This window comes from Bos mutus, chromosome X (genome assembly GCF_027580195.1).
Source record: "Bos mutus isolate GX-2022 chromosome X, NWIPB_WYAK_1.1, whole genome shotgun sequence".
Taxonomy (NCBI): domain Eukaryota; kingdom Metazoa; phylum Chordata; class Mammalia; order Artiodactyla; family Bovidae; genus Bos; species Bos mutus.
In genome coordinates this window covers 87,002,537-87,022,432 of record NC_091646.1, presented here as the reverse complement: position 1 = coordinate 87,022,432, position 19,896 = coordinate 87,002,537, and the positions used below count along the sequence as shown (strand labels likewise).

The window sequence follows — 19,896 nt, the reverse complement described above, 5'->3', positions numbered from 1 at the left end:
AGGTGGGAGTAGTTGCCTATTTACCTCCATATAATTAATTCAGAATTTTATTTCATTATTTTTTAATGATATTAATGATAATTGCTTACATTTGTTATGTATTTGAGGCAGTGTGCTATTGCTGCATCAGAAAAGCATGCCAGTTTAGACAAGTAGTTTTATATGATGCTTCTAATTTTTACACCTTGGCAGAGTATTAAAATTATTTCCTTCATATGGAGCTAATAAATGCAAAATAGGATGTAATATCACCCATATTCTTTGGTCAGTTAATGCATCTATTTTAATTTAATGAATTTCATATAAAAATTCTCCCTGATATTTAGATATTTAAGTTCCCCTGAAATAATGGCAGCATTCAATATTTTTTTTAAAGGTAGATAAAGAAGGTGGCTTTTTTTTATGGGAACTTGTGGATTGTTGACTGGGATACCAGTGTAAGTCCCCTTATAATTTGATATTTGAAGATGATAAGTGCAGATTGAAGGGAATAATATGAAGGGATTAAGAAGATGAGAATTGAAAGAGGAGATTCAAAGGAAATGGGTTGAACTCAAATGAGACTTGTGTGTTAGCTTGGCATTACAACAGGTGCTTCGTGTTTCTTGAATGGATAGCTTAATAAAATGAAAGAGGCAATAAAATGACAAAATGCCTCTCATGAGATTGGCTGGAAACATTGGGGAGAAAAGATGAGGCTGATTGTATTTGTCATCTTCTACACAAACTGACAGCGCAGTTTTCTCTAGATGCCCCCTGTTCGCCAGTTCGTTCTGCTGTCTCCCTTCTATTATCATACCTCACATGAAGCTTCTGAGTGAAATAGCATTTTACGTTTTTTTTAAAAAACACTCTTCTCCAGAAACTGCTTCATTTCCAGGTATCTGATTTGATATCATACTTCAGACTCAGGAATTTTGTGTTTTTTTTCTTATTCCAAGAAATTAAGGCAGAAAGAATGAGTAAAGGCATGATGATGTGTATTTCCTTTTAGAAACCACTTTTGGAATCTGTGAAATACCTCCTGTCTTTTACTATTCTACTCATATAAATCATTTCCTTCATTTAATTGAGATACTATGAATTATAAAAATATTTGCTCAGAATTTCAATACCAGCTATTAAATTAATTTTAATCAGGCCTTAAGTTTCTAAGATATATCTGTAGTATTTTTTGTTGAAGCTTTAACTGCATATTTTTATTCATTCAGTTGTCTAAAGATAATAAAAGTTGCTGTTATTTCTCTATACCCACTCCTGGCCTGCTTCCTTTATTTGTTAAATAACTTAACTCTTCTTATTGGCACTTTGAAAATTTTAGGCTTTTAAAATTTTAAAACTTTTTATTGAGATAGAATTGACATACAACTTTGAGTAAGTTTAATTTGTACAATGTGTGCTTCAGTAATATGTGAACCGTGAACTTCCTGATGTTCAGGCTGGTTTTAGAAAAGGCAGAGGAACCAGAGATCAAATTGCCAACATCCACTGGATCATCAAAAAAGCAAGAGAGTTCCAGGAAAACATCTATTTCTGCTTTATTGACTATGCCAAAGCCTTTGACTGTGTGGATCACAATAAACTGTGGAAAATTCTTCAAGAGATGGGAATACCAGACCACCTGATCTGCCTCTTGAGAAATTTGTATGCAGGTCAGGAAGCACCAGTTAGAACTGGACATGGAACAACAGACTGGTTCCAAATAGGAAAAGGAGTATATCAAGGCTGTATATTGTCACCCTGTTTATTTAACTTATATACAGAGTACATCATGAGAAACGCTGACTGGAAGAAACACAAACTGGAATCAAGGTTGCCGGGAGAAATATCAGTAACCTCAGATATGCAGATGACACCACCCTTATGGCAGAAAGTGAAGAGGAACTAAAAAGCTTCTTGATGAAGGTGAAAGTGGAGAGTGAAAAAGTTGGCTTAAAGCTGAACATTCAGAAAACGAAGATCATGGCATCCAGTCCCATCACTTCATGGGAAATAGATGGGGAAACAGTGTCAGACTTTATTTTTCTGGGCTCCAAAATCACTGCAGATGGTGACTGCAGCCATGAAATTAAAAGACGCTTACTCCTTGGAAGGAAAGTTATGACCAATGTAGATAGCATATTCAAAAGCAGAGACATTACTTTGCCAACAACGGTTCGTCTAGTCAAGGCTATGGTTTTTCCTGTGGTCATGTATGGATGTGAGAGTTGGATTGTGAAGAAGGCTGAGTGCCGAAGAATTGATGCTTTTGAACTGTGGTGTTGGAGAAGACTCTTGAGAGTCCCTTGGACTGCAAGGAGATCCAACTAGTCCATTCTGAAGGAGATCAGCCCTGGGATTTCTTTGGAAGGAATGATGCTAAAGCTGAAACTCCAGTACTTTGGCCACCTCATGCGAAGAGTTGACTCATTGGAAAAGACTCTGATGCTGGGAGGGATTGGGGGCAGGAGGAGAAGGGGACGACAGAGGATGAGATGGCTGGATGGCATCACTGACTCGATGGACGTGAGTCTGAGTGAACTCCAGGAGTTGGTGATGGACAGGGAGGCTTGGCGTGCTGCGATTCATGGGGTCGCAAAGAGTCGGACACGACTGAGCGACTGATCTGATCTGATATCATCACCATACCATATATCACCATCACCATATATCATCACCACCAATTTGACACATTATCATCATCACCATAGCATTTCCTAATAACATCTCTGTCATGCCAGATAATTATCTTTTTTTTGTATGTGAGAACAGTTAAGATCTAGTCTCTTAGCTTCAAAATTTATAGTACAGTATCGTTGATACAGTAATCTCTATACTGTAATCTAGTTATCTGCTAGTTTCACATTTGTACCTTTCAACCACCCCAGTTCCCACTTTGGTAGTGGAATTTGGTTTCTCCTGAGTATAATGTCACTGTCTGGGCAGAGAATGGTCACTGCCCTTTGTCTTCTGTCCATTTTTCCTCATTTATGGACAGAAATCTTTTCCTTGCTCTTTCATTTTTCTACTGTTCATCAACTGTACTTTTTAATCTTTTCTATGTATTATCTGGGGCTTTCCAGCTGGCGCTAGTGATAAAAAACCCGCATGCCAGTGCAGGAGACATAAGAGACAACAGGTTCTATCCCTGGGTCAGGAAGACCCCCTGGAGAAGGAAATGGCAACCCATTCCAGTATTCTTGCCTAGAGAATCCCATGGATAGAGGAGCCTGGTGGGCTACAGTCCATGGGGTTGCAGAGAGTCAGACACAACTGAAAGTGACTTAGCAGTTTAGCACTTTCTGTGTATTATCTGGTATGAGGTGATCTGCTCATTGGTTTATCTGTCCACTAATGCTTTCTCCACTTCAATCTGCCTGCCCAGTTTTATTTTTCCTTTTGGTATTTATTTCTGCCCTGAGTTCTATTACATACCTGTAAGTGCAAAGTAGTGTAAATAGTAGAAGAACTTCAGTTCCTCAAATACATTTTTGAAAAGAACATGACTGCTCATAGATGTTCGGTAACCATCCTTTCTTGATACTGAGCAGTTGGGATTAGCCCAGGTTTCCTGTGTCAGGTTTCTCTCCTCAAATATATTTTAACTACAAGATGTCATTTCTAATCAAAAAACACTTTTTGGTGTTTATGGATGACTAATTAAATTTGTGGTTATAAATATTCAGTTTTCAAATGCAGCTTTATGAAACATTCAGTGTATTCAGTGTCACAATTTTTTAAGCTTATGTTTCTAAACAACATTTTACAATGCAAATTGTAACATTATCCTTTATAAAATATATATTATGTTAACTTTGTTATTTATGTGCGTGTTAGTCTTATTTTGATTTGAACACAGATTGTATACTAGATTTAAAGAACTTGAAAATTCAGTCAATACGTATTCTGATTGTTTCTGTACATAGATTTGACATACGCTAGAACCAGTGTTTTAAAGTTTCTAATCAGTTGCATACCTGTAAAAAATGAGAAATTTGAGAACTATGTTGGACACAGTTACAGGAAGAAAGGTGAGCAAGATCTGTAGAATAAATTGGTTCTCAGGATGGATGCATGGATGGATGAATGAAAGGTAACACATCCTAGAGATCTTAAGGAGTCTTAATAAAGAAGTTAACTTATTGACAAATAAGTGTGGGTAGAGAGTCCCCATTTATTGACTTGACTTACTTTTCTGTTAATAAAGCAGGGGATAAAGAAAACAACAGGTTTGGGGATTGGGAAATGAAAAGCCTCCAAATGGAAATGAGTCATTTGGGAGTATATTGAGTTGGAAGTACCTGAGGGATATCAGATGTTGGTATAGATGGAAGTCTGGAGCCAAAAAGAAGGGCTGGAAATTAGATTTTGAACATCTTCAGTATAGAATGTCTTTTGCCTTACTATTTTTGTGTGTGTGTGTGTGTGTGAAAGACAGTTTTGGAAGAGACCATATTGGTAAACTTAAAAGAAGGAGCCTCTTTTTTGAGTGAAGATTGCTAGGATTCATTAGCTATTAGTCATTGGTGCAGTAGAGTTCCTCCTTGAAACTGTTATAATCTTGAATTACAAAGAGAATGCAAGAACTGAGTTTGGGAACTTTGAGGGAATCTCAGTCAGATCAACTTGGCCAGGCATCATGGCTCACAAATGCTACCGAAACTTACCAGTTTTAGTTTGGTATCTTATTTTCAGAGACCAAATTCCTAAAGTAATTACCATCGCATTCTAAGGCATTTTCCCTAGTTTTAGAAATGAAATTTATTGGTTTTTTAATTCATACTTTCAGAATTCTGGCAATCTGTAAAAAAAAAGAAAAAATAATTCGCCTTTGACCTGCAAGAGTACCTGACAAACCTTCCATTCTCCCACTTAAATGGTTCATAAATCCTTGTTTCATAAACGCTGTGTAAACAGACGTTGTTTCCTCAGCTTGAAGGATCTCTTTTCTTCCCTCATCTATATCTTTTAGACTCTGCTATGGAATTGTCTTTTAAACTTTTATTAGAACATTAATTTCAGTGAGCCTTTTATTCAGTTGCGTAGTTGCTGACTCAGTGCTAAAGAATCTAACAATGCAGGAGATGCAGATTTGATCCCTGTGTTGGGAAGATCCCCTGGTGGAGGAAATGGCAACCCACCCCAATGTTCTTAACAGGTATAATCCCATGGACAGAGGAGCCTAGCAGCCTACAGTCCATGAGGTCCCAAAGAATTGGATGTAGCTGAGAACATACACACGCACAGTCATAACAGAGTGCTTGGTGTAGAGTAAAAATAGGTTGCAAACATTTTACTACTAAGAAGCAGCATTTGCTTTAATAGACAGCAGTATAGACTGAAGTAAGGCTTTTGGGGGTAAGCACACAATTTGCAAGTTTTAAATATTGGCATTTAACCCTGACTGTGCATTGGAATAAGTTGTAGGGGGTTTTATCTGGTTCATAGGGTATTGTTCTCAACCCATTGAATCAGAACATCTGAGATTGAATCTGGAATCCACACGTTGCTCCAAATTAATAATTTATACATACAACCATAACTTGTCAATAATGAAAAGTTATCTCACTGCTTACCTTCAGGTTTGGGAACATAGTTGAAGGGTTCTACAACTGAAAAGATGGTAAGATAATCACAGATTATTCAACTAGAAGTAAAACATTTTAAAAGGGAAATAAAGTCTTGAAATTGGTGTTTTATGTGTTAATTACATCAACTTTCATCTCTATCTGAAGGGGAAAATCTAGTTCCTTAGTCTATAGAAAGCAAAGTACTGAAAAGTTACTTTGAAATATTGAACAAGTCAAAAGCTTTTAAAGAAAAAGTTACTTTGGTGAGAACGATGTCAACAGAAATTGTAATGAATTGAACCTTGTATTAAATTGGACCAGAAAGGCTCTATTAAAAGGATCATTAGGAAAAAATGTTGTAGGTAAATCTTCTTGCTTTGAAATTAGTTTTCTGTAGAATGCTTTCTGCCTTGAGGTTTGCGATAGTCTTTGAACTGCAGAAGCCAGTAAGTTGGGTGGTAACTATTTCACACAGCAGCAGTCAGTTTCAGTACTGCAGTATTTCAGTATGAGGTATATTTCCTAGCTCTTCCTGTTGGTCAAGGATGGGTGCTAGGTATTTTACCATGTATCTTCAGGTTTGGGGCTGATTATCATAGTTGATAGTTATTTGCTGACTTATGTGTTAAAAATACATCTATTTTGCATCCAGTTTAGACATTAGAAATGAAGTCATACCATCCCCACCCTAGTCTCTCATCTCCCTTTAGTTTACTCAAAGGTGTATCAGTGATTTTTGTTATGTGGGGTGGTTTTATGTGGCTGTTCTTAGTTTGTTAAACTCAGTTATTCTGTAAGTTTTTTCATTCTCACGCCTGTTTTTGAATATGTACAGTCTTGCAGAGTTAATTTTTGTGTATCATTGTGGTTTGGAAATGTTTGACATTTCATGATGTTTTGGGATTGAATTGGTGCATCAGTGACTTCATTGCTGATTTTAAGATCGATTAATAATTATGTAGTCCAGAACTTCTGCCCGATTTCATTACAGGACCTTCAGTATTGATAGATGAAATGTCGATTGGGCGATTTGAATTATGCATCTCTCTGCTCTTTGTGAGATTTGAGTGAGATAGTGAAAATAAAATATTGCCATCTTAAATGGTGTTTTCTTGGCTGGGCAGTTTGCATCTTTTAACTCTGTCTTTGTTGTTGTTTTGTTGCTGGCTGACTTCTTTTGCAACCCCATGGACTATAGCCCGCCAGGCTCCTCTGTCTATGGGATTTTCCAGGCAAGAATATTGGAGTGGGTTGCCATTTCCTTCTTTCCCAATCCGGGGATCGAACCTGCATCTCCTGCATTGGCAGGCGGATTCTTTAACCACTGAGCCACTAGAGAAGCCCCTGTCTTATCTAAGTATTAATGTTGGCAGGATAGATTAGACTTTGAAATGCAGTACAATCTGAATGTGTGGCTGCTGTGCCTCTTTTTATCTAGAGGAAAACAACTGGTTATAAAATATGCTTTGCTTTCATAGTACTCACTTTTTAAAATAGTCTGTTTTCTATTGCTATGGTAGCACACTAAAAGGATGTTTAAGGACATACAATCTGCTTTGTAGGTCAGGGGAGAATAAAAGCAGTTCTCAAAGTATTCAGATGTTGGATTTTTTTTTTCCCATTCTGTAAATGATGGCAAATATTTTTTCACTTTTGATTGTCATTGTGTCCCTAGTATCTTCATTGTCCTGAGGACATTATAGGGTCTTGAAGTAGTCGTTGAATGGATTAAATATTTAAGGGTCATAGTCATCTCATTAAAGAATATTACAACCTCTAAATATTGAGTACTGCAAATGTAGGCTACAGTAATTATGCATGCATATAACAGACATTTGTGAATAACTACTAGTTCATATGAAATTATGCCTTCTAATCTTTGTTTCATTGTAGTACTGGGTAACTGACATTAGTTTATTTTTGTTAACTGAGGGCTCTGGTTGACCAAGTGCAGTTTTGTTGATTCTATGTTGAAATACAGTACTAAAAGCTTGCTGATGACTCTCTCCCTTGATATAGAAAGTTTTAAGTTTCTTTCGGGCTTACATCTAGAAGTTGTCATTATATGTATCAGTTTTCAGTTTTTCCAGCAGTTGAAAAAAGACAATTCTTTAGGCATTTGGCTTGTGGATAGAAATGGTGATTTTTAGAAAATTGTTTTGTACTTTTGGCTTTTGATTACTTTTAATGGTAAAAATTTGTGGAGGCTTGGAAATTTTGAATATGTATTTCTGGAAATATCTTTTAGAAGAATTCAGAGACTTAACCTTTTTTATTTGTTATTATTTGTTTATTTGTTTCTGACTGTACTGTTGCACGGGCTTTTCTCTAGTTGCCGTGAGCTGGGGCTACCCTCTCATTGCAAGAGAAGAGGGCTTCTCTTGTTGCAGAGCACAGGCTGTAGGGCTCACAGGTTTCAGTAGTTGCTGCTCATGGACCCTCACTAGTTCTCTAGGGGATCTTCCTGACTCAGGGATCAGTCCTGTGTTTCCTGCATTGCAGGTGGATTCTTTACCTGCTGAGCTATCAAGGAAGCCCCACCTTAAAAATTTTTTTTTTAAATATTCCATACTAACTATAGTACTGGTTTGCCTTTTCCTAATTATATAGCCAGTTCAGTGTTGATAAACTTGATGCCAGATCGCACCCCATTGGTTTTTTTGACTATATTGCACAGCATGTGGGATCTGAGTTCTCAGACCACAGATCAAACCTGAGGCCCGCTACGCTGGAAGCATAGTCTTAACTGGAGCAACAGAGAAGTCCCCATCACCCAATGTTCTTGATGATTTGCATTCTTAAAGATTAGCATTATGCCTTGAGTTTGACGTGTATTTTGTTTTTGTTTCTTTTTTTTTTGTCAAGGGGACAGGCTTATGCAATATTATTACAAGTGGATGCTGTAAGTTATTAGTGGTTTAATACTGCCTACACATATAATAGGGTATATATCCTAAAAGGGTAATTGCATTTGTTTTCTATCGGTTGCAAGGATGTGTGCTAGATATTTTCTAATGTGGCTTCAGGTTTAGGGGTTGGTGATCATTATTGATAGTTGATATCTTAATATCTTAGTAGGTACATCTGTTTTGCATCTGGTTTAGATAACTAGAAATGAAACTATGAGGTCATGCCATCCCCACCCTAGTCCCTCATCTCCCTTTAGGTTTAGAAAACCAGTGGTTTTCTTTATGTGGGATGGTTTTGTATGGCTATTTGGTACATTCTTTGTGATACTTCAAATACTTTTAACAGACTCTAATTATAATAATTATTGAAAAATCAGGGCAAATAGTTTTACCCTTTTCTCATGGTCATTTAAAAAAAAGTGTATATCATTTTGAGATAAGCAGTGGTATTTAATCCGTTAATACCATTGAACTTTTACTTTTCAGTTTTTAAAATAATTATGTGTTCTATTTGAAGTGTTCAGTAACTAACACTTCCTATGTACTAGAAGACTTAAAAACCTGATTCTTTTTTCCATATAAATAGATTTACATAGGATGACTTGATATCAAGTTAATTCTTATGCCAAATCTCTTTCTCAACTGTTCAAAGAAAGTAATGCAGCAGTCTGTTTGTTCTCAGCAATAAATGTTCAAAGTAATGCTAGTTGGTTGTATAATATGTTATATTTGCATAGCATAGTTTCATAATTATATTAAACCTTATATACCTGAAAAGTATCTTGTATGACTGATTTTTAGTGCGTTAATTTTCTCTCTTCCTGCAGCATTTTCAGTTAGCTTTGGTTGACTGTAATCCCTGCACTTTGTCCAATGCTGAAAGTAAGTATTATTAAGTACCATTGTTTTCTGCACGTATTCAGATCACTTCATGGCAGATAATAGTCATGAATCCTGTGTAACTTTTCCCCTGGAATAGTTGAATCTAACTATATTTGTTGCCATAACTATTTGTACAAATGGAACATGTGAGACCAGTTATTTATTGTGAACAGTGTGTGTCTAAAATAGATATGCTAGTGAACTGGGTTTGTTGAATTAAAATTATCTGTACTAGTGAACAGGATTGATTATTTGTATATTAATTACATTGTAGATGACTTGGGGAGGTTAAAAACAGGATTGCCAGTCCTTTCAGAAGTCTGAGAATACAAAGATTCATGTGTTAGTTTACTGATTCATACTTGGTGAATTAAAATTATTGGTAATGATGAGGATATACTTTGACTTTCTATTATAGTTTTAAACATCATACATAAAGATTGTGGTGAGATTTTTCAATTAATTAGAGTGTATAAAAATTGAATCATTCTTCATGAAAATTTCAGATAAATCAAAAGATTCTAGATTTTACAAAGTCAGTAGTTTGCTATAAGCGACTTCATTTTTTTTAAGCATATAGAAAGGAGTTTAGTGAAGAGTTAGTAGTCATAGTGGTAAAAATGCCTCCAAATGATTGACTCAGTGAAAAAACTGTAGAAATTTGAATATAACTTGCATATAAGATGAAATAAGATATCATATCAGATCAGTCGCTCAGTCGTGTCCGACTCTTTGCGACCCCATAAATCGCAGCACGCCAGGCCTCCCTGTCCATCACCAACTCCCGGAGTTCACTGAGACTCACGTCCATCGAGTCAGCGATGCCATCTAGCCATCTCATCCTCTGTTGTTCCGATTAAATCATTATCTAGACCAGACTAATTGTCTTATAATTCTACTAAATGCAATTTTCTGAGAAAACTTAAAAGAATTCTGTTTTCTTTAAATGAAACTTAGGATTTAGTACTGATCAGTGTATTTCCAGAACAAATGGTGGAAAGGTAACAAATGCAGCACTGTTTTCACTTCTAAGATGAGGTTAAATGAGAAAAAGGATTTAACTCATTAATATATTAATTTATGAAGTGTTCTTTTTTTTTAACTTATTTTTGTATCCTTAATTTTACATCCAAGTTATATAAACCATCTAAAATATAAACCCCTAAAATCCTTTTAAAATTATTTTATAGGAATAGGAAAAATCTGATTTTCATTTAATTGATTGTGTCTAGTGCCTAGAAACTAACTTTCATTCATACTTGTCAATTTGAATGATAACTTTTGAGGGACGTTTCATAACTTTCAAACTAAATATTTTTGTAAATCCTTATTTTATTCTACTTGAGCTGAAATCTGACTTGTAGATCATTGCGCCTAAGAGGGAAACACCTCTGTAAAATGAGTACCAGAGGGCAGATATTTGTTGCGGAGTTTGAAGAGGACAGTTCTAACAATCATGAAAACATTTTTGAGCTTACCACAGCTCTCTTTCTCTTGATTGCTGAGAAAGGAAATAAGAAGGAGTGACCAGTGTCCTGCTTTACACAGGACTGAGGAATTTCCCCAGACTCAGAACTTTGAGTGCTGAAAGGTTTGTCACTCTAATGGAAGGCATGTGCTTTATTTAGAGACATTACACCATTATAGTTCAGTTGATGTGGGTAGTTTATTTTTAACTATATAACTTCATAACTACTTGATAACCATGATCATAAAGGCTGGTGTCTCACAGAGCACTCTCAAATATAGAGTACTCACTTTGGGTACACATTATTACTATATAAATACCAGACTCTTTATCATCTTTGTAAAAACTTCTCTGGATTTTTTAATATCATTACCTATTTAGGTAAGCCACAGACTTGACTATTTTTTGAAATCCATGTTACTACTACTCCATACTACAAAGGTCAGAAGATTTTAGAAAGTGAAGTGAGCTTTTAAAGTCTGTAAGAGATTTCTGTTTTATTGCACAGTTCATTTATGCATTAGAAAAACACATATACTTGCCGCTTCCAGAGCCTTTAAGAGGGGTTAATTGGACTTTGTGCTTTGAAAAGTAGAATCATGGTGATGAGAGACTTATACGATTGCCCCTTGGGATAAAATTGTTTCTTCTAGATTTAATTAATTCTAAAAATAATGTCTTAATTTCTGAATAAAGTTTAATTTCAGAACCTTTTATGGCAATATTTGTTAAATTTCTACCTCTAATTGAGACTTGCCAAGTGGAGCTTTTTCTTATCTTTATAGTTATCTTCCACTTTGAAGAGGACTTTTAAGAATTTAAATATAAATTGATTTTCACACCACAAAAGATGATACTGGATTTAGTAACTCCTAGTATAGGAAAGCCCTTATTGAGCCTGGAGGAACTTTGGGATGGAAATAGAATGCTACCTTACTGCTACTAATCTTTTTTTCCATGTCACCTTTCTTAGAGGAGTAAGAAGATGGGGGCAGGGAGGAGGGGGGATGAAAATACATTTTCCATCTCTTCCTCATTCTCTAATGATGTAGTCAGGTGAGATTTGGACTAGACCTCTCAAAGAGAGCTGTGTTGAAAAGGGGGACTAGGAAATAAGAAAACCACTTAACAGATACAGGTAAAGGGAGAGGATATTTATATCTGTAGAACTTTTTTTATTATTATGATGTACTTTTCACAAAAAGTTGATTTTCATCTTTTAAAAATGATATTTTTATTTTGTCTCATCTCTGCTTATGATATTTAATGATTATGTATGAAGAGGGCAGTACTTTTGATCCAAAAATGTTTGATTTTAAAATTCATTATATATCTTGTTTTGGATTTTATGCATATTTACTTATTCTCAGGTGCTGCTCTAGGGAACAGGTGTCAAAATCCTTTGTTAATCCCAGAACTAAATAAAAAGGTACCTTTCCGGGCCTTGCCCCAGGCTCACTGAATACAATCTCAGGGATCTCTGTTTTTAACTAGCATCTCAGGTGAATCTTACAGTTATGGGAGTTAGTGTGAGAGTTAAGTTTATGATACCAATGAGAGCTTGATGATAGCTATTAGATCTTATTTTTAAAGATCCAGATACATATTATGCATATAATTTTGAAAGGCTCCCAGACTCCTTGAAATCTAACTATGAAATCCAGGTAAATCGAACATTTTTAAAAAACGATTTGTCATTGGAGGATGAAAATCATTATTTAAGTAAGCCAGAATCCAGTTTTGATTCCTGATTTATTGTTGCTTTCATTGAACATTCATATTCTGGTGGTGCAATATCAGGAAGAGCTGAAAATAAAAGCTGAAATATGTATTTTTTTATTTTCAAGAGGTACTTGTTAATGTTGATGTTCTTTATTATTCTTGCTTTCCAAGTGGTTTGACCTTTTAAAAATTTTTTTTGAAGAACTGACAGAGAAATACAACTTATTGTCTATGACATCTTTGTAAACATTAGTATGAAATATGTAATAAAATATATAACTAAAAAGAGTATTTTTCATTGTTGTTTTAATCAAATACTGACTTTCTTGTTTGAGTTTTAACTCAGTTTTTAAATACCATGTTGTGAAATGTATAGATTATAAAAGTTATATTTTATATCTGTTTAATGTTGCCATTTGAACTTATACTCACTTGCTACAGATTTTAATGTTAATTTTAATAATTACATTGGCTAAATTTAGTAATAACCAATAATGAATACATGTAGTTTCTTATCATGTTCTTGTATGCTTGTATATTTTATTAAGAATAAGTTATGTTCTGAAATTACTTAAATCTATGCAGCAGAGATAGTGTTTATATTTTACATTTTATATTCTTACTTATATTTATCCAGACACTACTGTAATACAGTTGTTGACTTATTTTCTCATCTTTGCAGTTCAATTTCACATTGCCCACTTATATGAAACCCAGGTAAGTGTTTTAACTTAGCTTACTTTAAAACACTCATACCATTTTAAGTGGAATCAGATACACAGATAATTTAATGAAGTTCTGGGCACTACTTCTTACATAATACTCATTAAATGTGGTCAAGATTTTGCATTCATGTTACGGTTATTACACAGAGTTCTTATTGTGTACAAAGAACTCATTAAACTCAAACTATATGCAGCCTTAAATGGTTGTATTTGAGAAGCTTTCTCATATTCTTGATGTGAAATGCCTAGGTTTCTTCTCAGAATGTTATAGATGGTTGTTACAATGCATTGTTCTTAGTTTCACTTTTTATTAAGATTGAAATATCCCTTCCATATATCACCATTTGAAAAGCCTATTAGTAACCTCTTGATGTCATTACCAGTACTTTTATGGCTGCTATATTTAATTTTTTTTTTGGCTGTGCTGCAAGGCATGTCAGATCTTAGTTCCCTGACCAGGGATGGAACCTGTGCACCCTGCAGTGGAAGTGCAGAGTCTTAATCACTGGACCACCAGGGAAGCCCTGGCTGCTATATTTAAAAAGCTGTTTTAGAACATATTTTTATATATGGCAGAATTTGCTTAGTTACATGATATAGGGTATAACACATAAACATTTAGTCTAGGTAAGCAGTTTTGGTATGGGCTTCCCTAGTAGCTCAGCTGGTAAAGAATCCACCTGCAATGCAGGAGAGCCCGGTTCAATTCCTGGTTGGAAAGATCCCCCAGAGAAGGAATAGGCTACCAACTCCAGTATTCTTGGAGTTCCCTGGTGGCTCAGTCGGTAAAGAATACGCCTGCAATGTAGGAGACCTGGGTTCGATTCCTGAGTTGGGAAGATCCCCTGAAGAAGGGATAGGCTACCCGTTCTAGTATTCTTGCCTGGAGAATTCTGTGGACAGAGGAGCCTGATAGGCTACAGTCCATGGGGCTACAAAGAGTCGGACACGACTGAGCGACTAAGCACAGCACAGGCAGTGGTATGGAAAATCAAGCGTAAGTTGGTATGAGGCTAAATATTAGGTAGTCGTAGTTTGCTGCTGTTGTGCTTTGCTCAGTCATGTCCGATTCTTTGTAACGCCATGGACTGTAGCTCACCAGGCTCCTCTGTCCATGGGATTTTCCAGACAAAAATACTGGAGTGGGTTGCCGTTTCCTGCTATAATCATAGTTTACCCAGTTTATAACAGCTTTTTAGGAAAATAAAGTACTGTTATATTTCTAGATAATTTCTAAGGTCTGTTTTGTTTCAGAGCCACCATGAGGTGGTCTAAAAAAAAAAATTAACATGTGATTGCTGGACGCCTCCTTCTGCTGTGGTTTCTCCCCCCACCCTCCTTGCGTACATGCACACAGGTGTGTCTGTGTCTACTGAGTCAGAATTGATGCACACTCAAGTTTGGATACTCTACTAATCTAGGGATTTCATCCAGCTTGAGAGGGTGCATTTGAGAATCATGTGCATGTTGTGGAGCAGAGTCTTTACCTGCCGTTGCTAATCACTGCCTCCTTGTCAACTGCTGAATCAGTCAAGGCCCCAGGGTCAAAGCAGCTATAGACATAAGCTGTTTCTCCAAAGTTCTTTCTCTGGAGTATTAGCTCCTGCTTTCATTGCCTCAGGAGATCTCTGCTGCCTTCTAAAAGATGGGCTCTGATTTTTTTCCCCCAGCTTTCATAGCTCTTAGTGATTAGGTAAAACAGATGTTATCTAACCATTCTTTTTAATGAGTGTTTTTTGGCTGGAGATGGAATTCTATTTTATTATTTTGTATGACCACTTTAAAATTTACATTCCATTGTCCTCTGGTTTTCATTGTTTCTGGTAGGTTGTCTGTTGGTATTGTTTTGAATTTTATGAAGGTAATGTGGGGACAGGGCCCTTTCCCCACTGATTCTTTCATTTGATAAATTTTAGTGCCCATTAAGATTAAACAAAACAAACCGAAAAAATGCGTGCTAGGCAGAGTATGTAATTATTAGATGATAAGAAGCTGACACTATAAGCATATGAAAGGATTGAAAAATCTTCTTCACTTCAGTACTTATAACAAGGATTTTTATTTTCAGGTGAAAAATTAAGGAAAACAAAAAGACTTACCTATCTATCTGAGGTGTACAATATGATGATTTGATATATGTATGATTTCCCCCCACTGAATTATTAACACACCCATCACCTCACATCTTCAAAGTGGAGCATTGAGAACATTTTAGTTCTCTTCACAAACTTCACTTGTACAATACATTGTTATCAGCAATAGTCATCATATTATATGTTTGATCCTCAGACCTTATTTATCTTATAAATAAAAGTTTGTATCCTTTTACCGACCTCTTCCTTTTTCTTCTCTCACTTCCTGGCGACCCTTGCATATCCCCTCTTCTAGAAGATCAAGCCCCCACCTCACCGCTTTTTAAAAAGAATGCACACAGAAGTGATACTGTATAGCATTTATCTTTCATTGTCTGGTTTTTTTCACTTACCATAATTCCCTCCAGGTTTATCCATGCTGTCACAAATGACAAGATTTCCTTCTATTTTTAAGGGTGAAATACCATTCCATTGTAATTATATACCACATTTTCTCAATCCCATCTGTAGACAGACACTTGTTTTCATCCTTGTCGTTGTTTAGTCACTAAGTTGTATCGGACTCTCTGTGACACCAAGGACTGCAGCACACCAGGCTTCCCTGTCCTTCACCATCTCTTGGAGTTTGCGCAAACTTGTGTCCATTGAGTTGGTGATGCCATCCAACCATCTCATCCTCTGGTTACCCCCTTTTCCTCTTTCCTTCAATCTTTCCCAGCATTAGGGTCTTTTCCAGTGAGTCAGCTCTTCACATCAGGTGGTCCAAGTATTGGGGCTTCTGCTTCAGCATCAGTCCTTCCAATAATATTCAGGGTTGATTTCCTTTAGGATGGACTGATTTGGTCTCCTTGCAGTCCAAGGGACTCTGAAGCACCACAGTTTGAAAGCATCAATTTTTTGGTGCCAGATTTCATTATGGTCCAGCTCTCACACATCTGTACATGGCTACTGGAAAAACCAAAGTTTTGACTATACGGACCTTTGTTGGCAAAGTGAGGTCTCTGCTTTTAATTACACTGTCTACATTTTTCATAGCTTTCCTTCCAAGGAACAAACATCTTTTAATTATTACGATTTACTCTTAGATATTTATATCATTTATTTAATTTATCTTTCTCATTTTATTAGCTGAGGACCCCCCCCACACAGTACCATTTTTTCCTAATAGTATTAATGGCTTTCATTTATTTTTCTTGATTATTTATGAAATGAATAGGTCACCATCTAAATTCTAAATAAACTTAAAGGTAAAGGATTTCTCCCTTTTAATTTTGTTATTAGTGTTACTTATTTTTGAATAGATAATCCAAAATGAAAGTGCCTGAAAGAATACACAGTGAAGTATCCTTCTCACTCTTTTTCCCTGGCCATCTAGTCCCCTGCTAAAAGCTGCTGCTGCTAAGTCGCTTCAGTCGTGTCCGACTCTGTGTGACCCCATAGACGGCAGCCCACCAGGCCCCGCTGTCCCTGGGATTCTCCAGGCAAGAACACTGGAGTGGGTTGCCATTTCCTCCTCCAATGCATGAAAGTGAAAAGTGAAAGTGAAGTCGCTCAGTCGTGCCTGACCCTTAGTGACCCCATGGACTGCAGCCCACCAGGCTCCTCTGTCCATGGCAGGAGGAGCATTTTCATTTCCTCCATCCATTTTCTAGGCAGGAGTACTGGAGTGGGTTGCCATTGCCTTCTCCTGCCAAAAGCTACCAACTACCATTATCAGTGTTTTTATATCCTTCCAGAGAAACTTGTATATATAAGCAAATCTATATGTATGTTTGAACATATTTATTGAAATAATAGCCCATTATGTATGTTCTCTCTTGATCTTGTTTAAATTGGTTTATTTTTTAAACTTAGTATTATATTTTGGAAATCATTCCCTATTAATACATGTTGATTTATATGACATCCCTTTGCAGAGATGTAGTGTAACTAATATAAGTATTCTCCTGTGAGAGACCGTTATAAATAATGTTATAATGAATAACACTGTTGGTAAGAATTACTAGTTTCATTGTTAACCTTGCCTTCTAACTATCCAGCCATAGTTATTCCTGACACACTATAGACTGGTTTCATTTATTCATATTATAGGAATCCAAAAATTCTAAAGAAAGAAAAATTTAAGCTCACGTTTAAAGGTGCAGTAAGTATGTCCTGATTGCCTAGGGTTTATTCCATGAATTCAAAGTTAGTTTGGTGTAAGGAAATGTGTTAACAAAACAAAAATCAATGTAAGGAAAACAATATTGTGAGGAAGAAAGATTTTTTTTAAAGGAATTAATGGTATTCAAAGAGAAAAATGGTAGATCTAATTAAATGAAGTCAAAATCTTTTTATTCTAGAAAAAATTAATAATAGATAAATCACAGACTAACTTGATTAAGTGGATAAATGAGATAAACCACAGATACACAAAATAAGATGACCATGGGTACAGAAGAAATTAGAATAATCATATGAGACTACTTAGCAGACCTCTATGTGGATGGATTTCAAAACTTAAATGAAGTAGACTATTTCCCAGGAAAGTACAGACTAGCAAAATTAACCTCATTAGAGTTAGAAAAGTTATAAAAAGCCATTTTTCATAAAAAGAGAAAAGTAATGCCATGCAGAAAGTACCATGCCCAGTTGGTTTTACAGGGGAATTCTACCAAACCTTCAAAGACCAGATAATTCTAGTACTCTGTAGATTGTTCCAGAACATTAGAAAAGGAGAAAAACTTTCTAATTTCTTTCTCCTTTTTTTGAACAGAATAGTCGGGGGCTTATAAATAGCTTTCTGTCTGACCTTGAGAGACATGTATTTGATCATAAAGTCCTTTCTGCACTTACTGATTCTGTTGTGTATTTTTGAGATATAATAGAAACAAAAGTCTGATTCTAAAAATCACTTATATGACCATAGTTCTTTGATGTCTTTTTTATTTTATTGTGAAATATACATGACATAAATTTTCCCATTTTAACCATTTGTTCAATGGTATTAAGTACATTCACTTTATTGTGCAACTGTCATCATTGTCCTTCTCTAAAACTTCATCATCTTCCCAAGCTGAACCTCTGAACCCAATAAAGAATGATTCCTCATTCCTCCCTCCCTACAGCCCCTAGCAACCACTATTCCACTTTTTGTCTCTATGAGTTTGACTATTCTAGGTACCTCATGTAAGTGGAATGGTACAGTATTTGTCTTTTTGTGTCTGGCTTATTTCGCTTAGCATAATGTCTTTAAGGTTTGTGTATACTATAGCATGTGCCAGAATTCCATTCCTTTTTAAGGCTGAGTAATATTTCATTGTATGTATACACCACATTTGGTTTATCCATTCATCTGTCAGTTGATTTCCAGCTTTTGGCTGTTATGAATATTGTTGCTATGAACATGAGTGTGCAAATATCTGTTTTTGTTCCAGCTTTCATTTTTTCTTCCTTTTTTTGGATATATACTCAGAAGTAGAATTACTGAGTTATATGGTAATTCTGTTAAAATTTTTGAAGAACTTTCACACTGTTTTCCCTCATTCATTTTTGATGAAAGTATATATAACATTGATACTTAAACCTGATACACTACAAAAAAGAATGAATGTACACACTGTTATCACTGATGAATGTTGGTATAAAAATACTAAATAAAATATTAGCAAACAATCTATTACCTCATGAAACAAATACACTATGAGCAAGTGGTATTCATTTAGAGAATACAAAATTGATTGAATATTAGGAAATATGTTAATATCATGCTTTGTAATAATAGAGCTAAAGGTAAAAGCAAATCATCATCATAGATGCTAGAGACAAAAGAACTGTAAACAAATCTTCCACTACAGTTACTTTCTCACAGGGATATGGATAGAAATTCTGTAACTTTTATGTAAATATTCAGTTCAGTTCAGTTGCTCATTCATGTCCAACTCTTTGCGACCCCATGGACTGTAGCACTCCAGGCTTCCCTATCCATCACCAATTCTTGGAACTTACTCAGACTCATGTCCATCGGGTCGGTGATGCCATCCAACCGTCTCATTCTCTGTCGTCCCCTTCTCCTCCCGCCTTCAATCTTGCCCAACATCAGGGTCTTTTCAAATGAGTCAGTTCTTCACATCCGGTGGCCAAAGTATAGCTTCAGCATCAGGACTGATTTCCCTTAGGATTGACTGGTTGGATCTCCTTTCTGTCCAAGGGACTCTCAAGAGTCTTCTCCAACACCACAGTTCAAAAGCATTAATTCTTTGGCTCTCAGCTTTCTTTATAGTCCAACTCTCACATCCACACATGACGACTGGAAAACCATAGTTTTGATTAGACCTTTGTTGGCAAAGTAATGTCTCTGATTTTTAATACGCTGTCTAGATTGGTCATAGCGTTTCTTCTAAGGAGCAAGCGTCTTTTAATTTCATGCCTGCAGTCACCATCTTTAGGGATTTTGGAGCCCCCCAAAATAAAGTCTCTCACTGTTTCCATTGTTTCCCCATCTGTTTGCCATGAAGTGATGGGACCGGATGCCATGATCTTAGTTTTCTGAATGTTGATCTTTAAGCC

At 35.9% G+C, this 19,896-nt stretch overlaps 1 protein-coding gene across 8 annotated transcripts in view; it reads left to right on the top strand.

The window, feature by feature from the left end:
- The window catches only part of KDM6A (lysine demethylase 6A), a 179,868-nt gene that overhangs the window by 96,288 nt on the left and 63,684 nt on the right, over window positions 1–19,896 (top strand). For all 8 annotated transcript variants that reach the window (XM_070366135.1, XM_070366141.1, XM_070366139.1 and 5 more), the window contains exons 7-8: window positions 9,286–9,340; window positions 13,213–13,247. In XM_070366135.1, coding sequence (XP_070222236.1) covers window positions 9,286–9,340; window positions 13,213–13,247 — 90 coding nt within the window. The remainder of the gene's footprint in view (window positions 1–9,285; window positions 9,341–13,212; window positions 13,248–19,896) is intronic.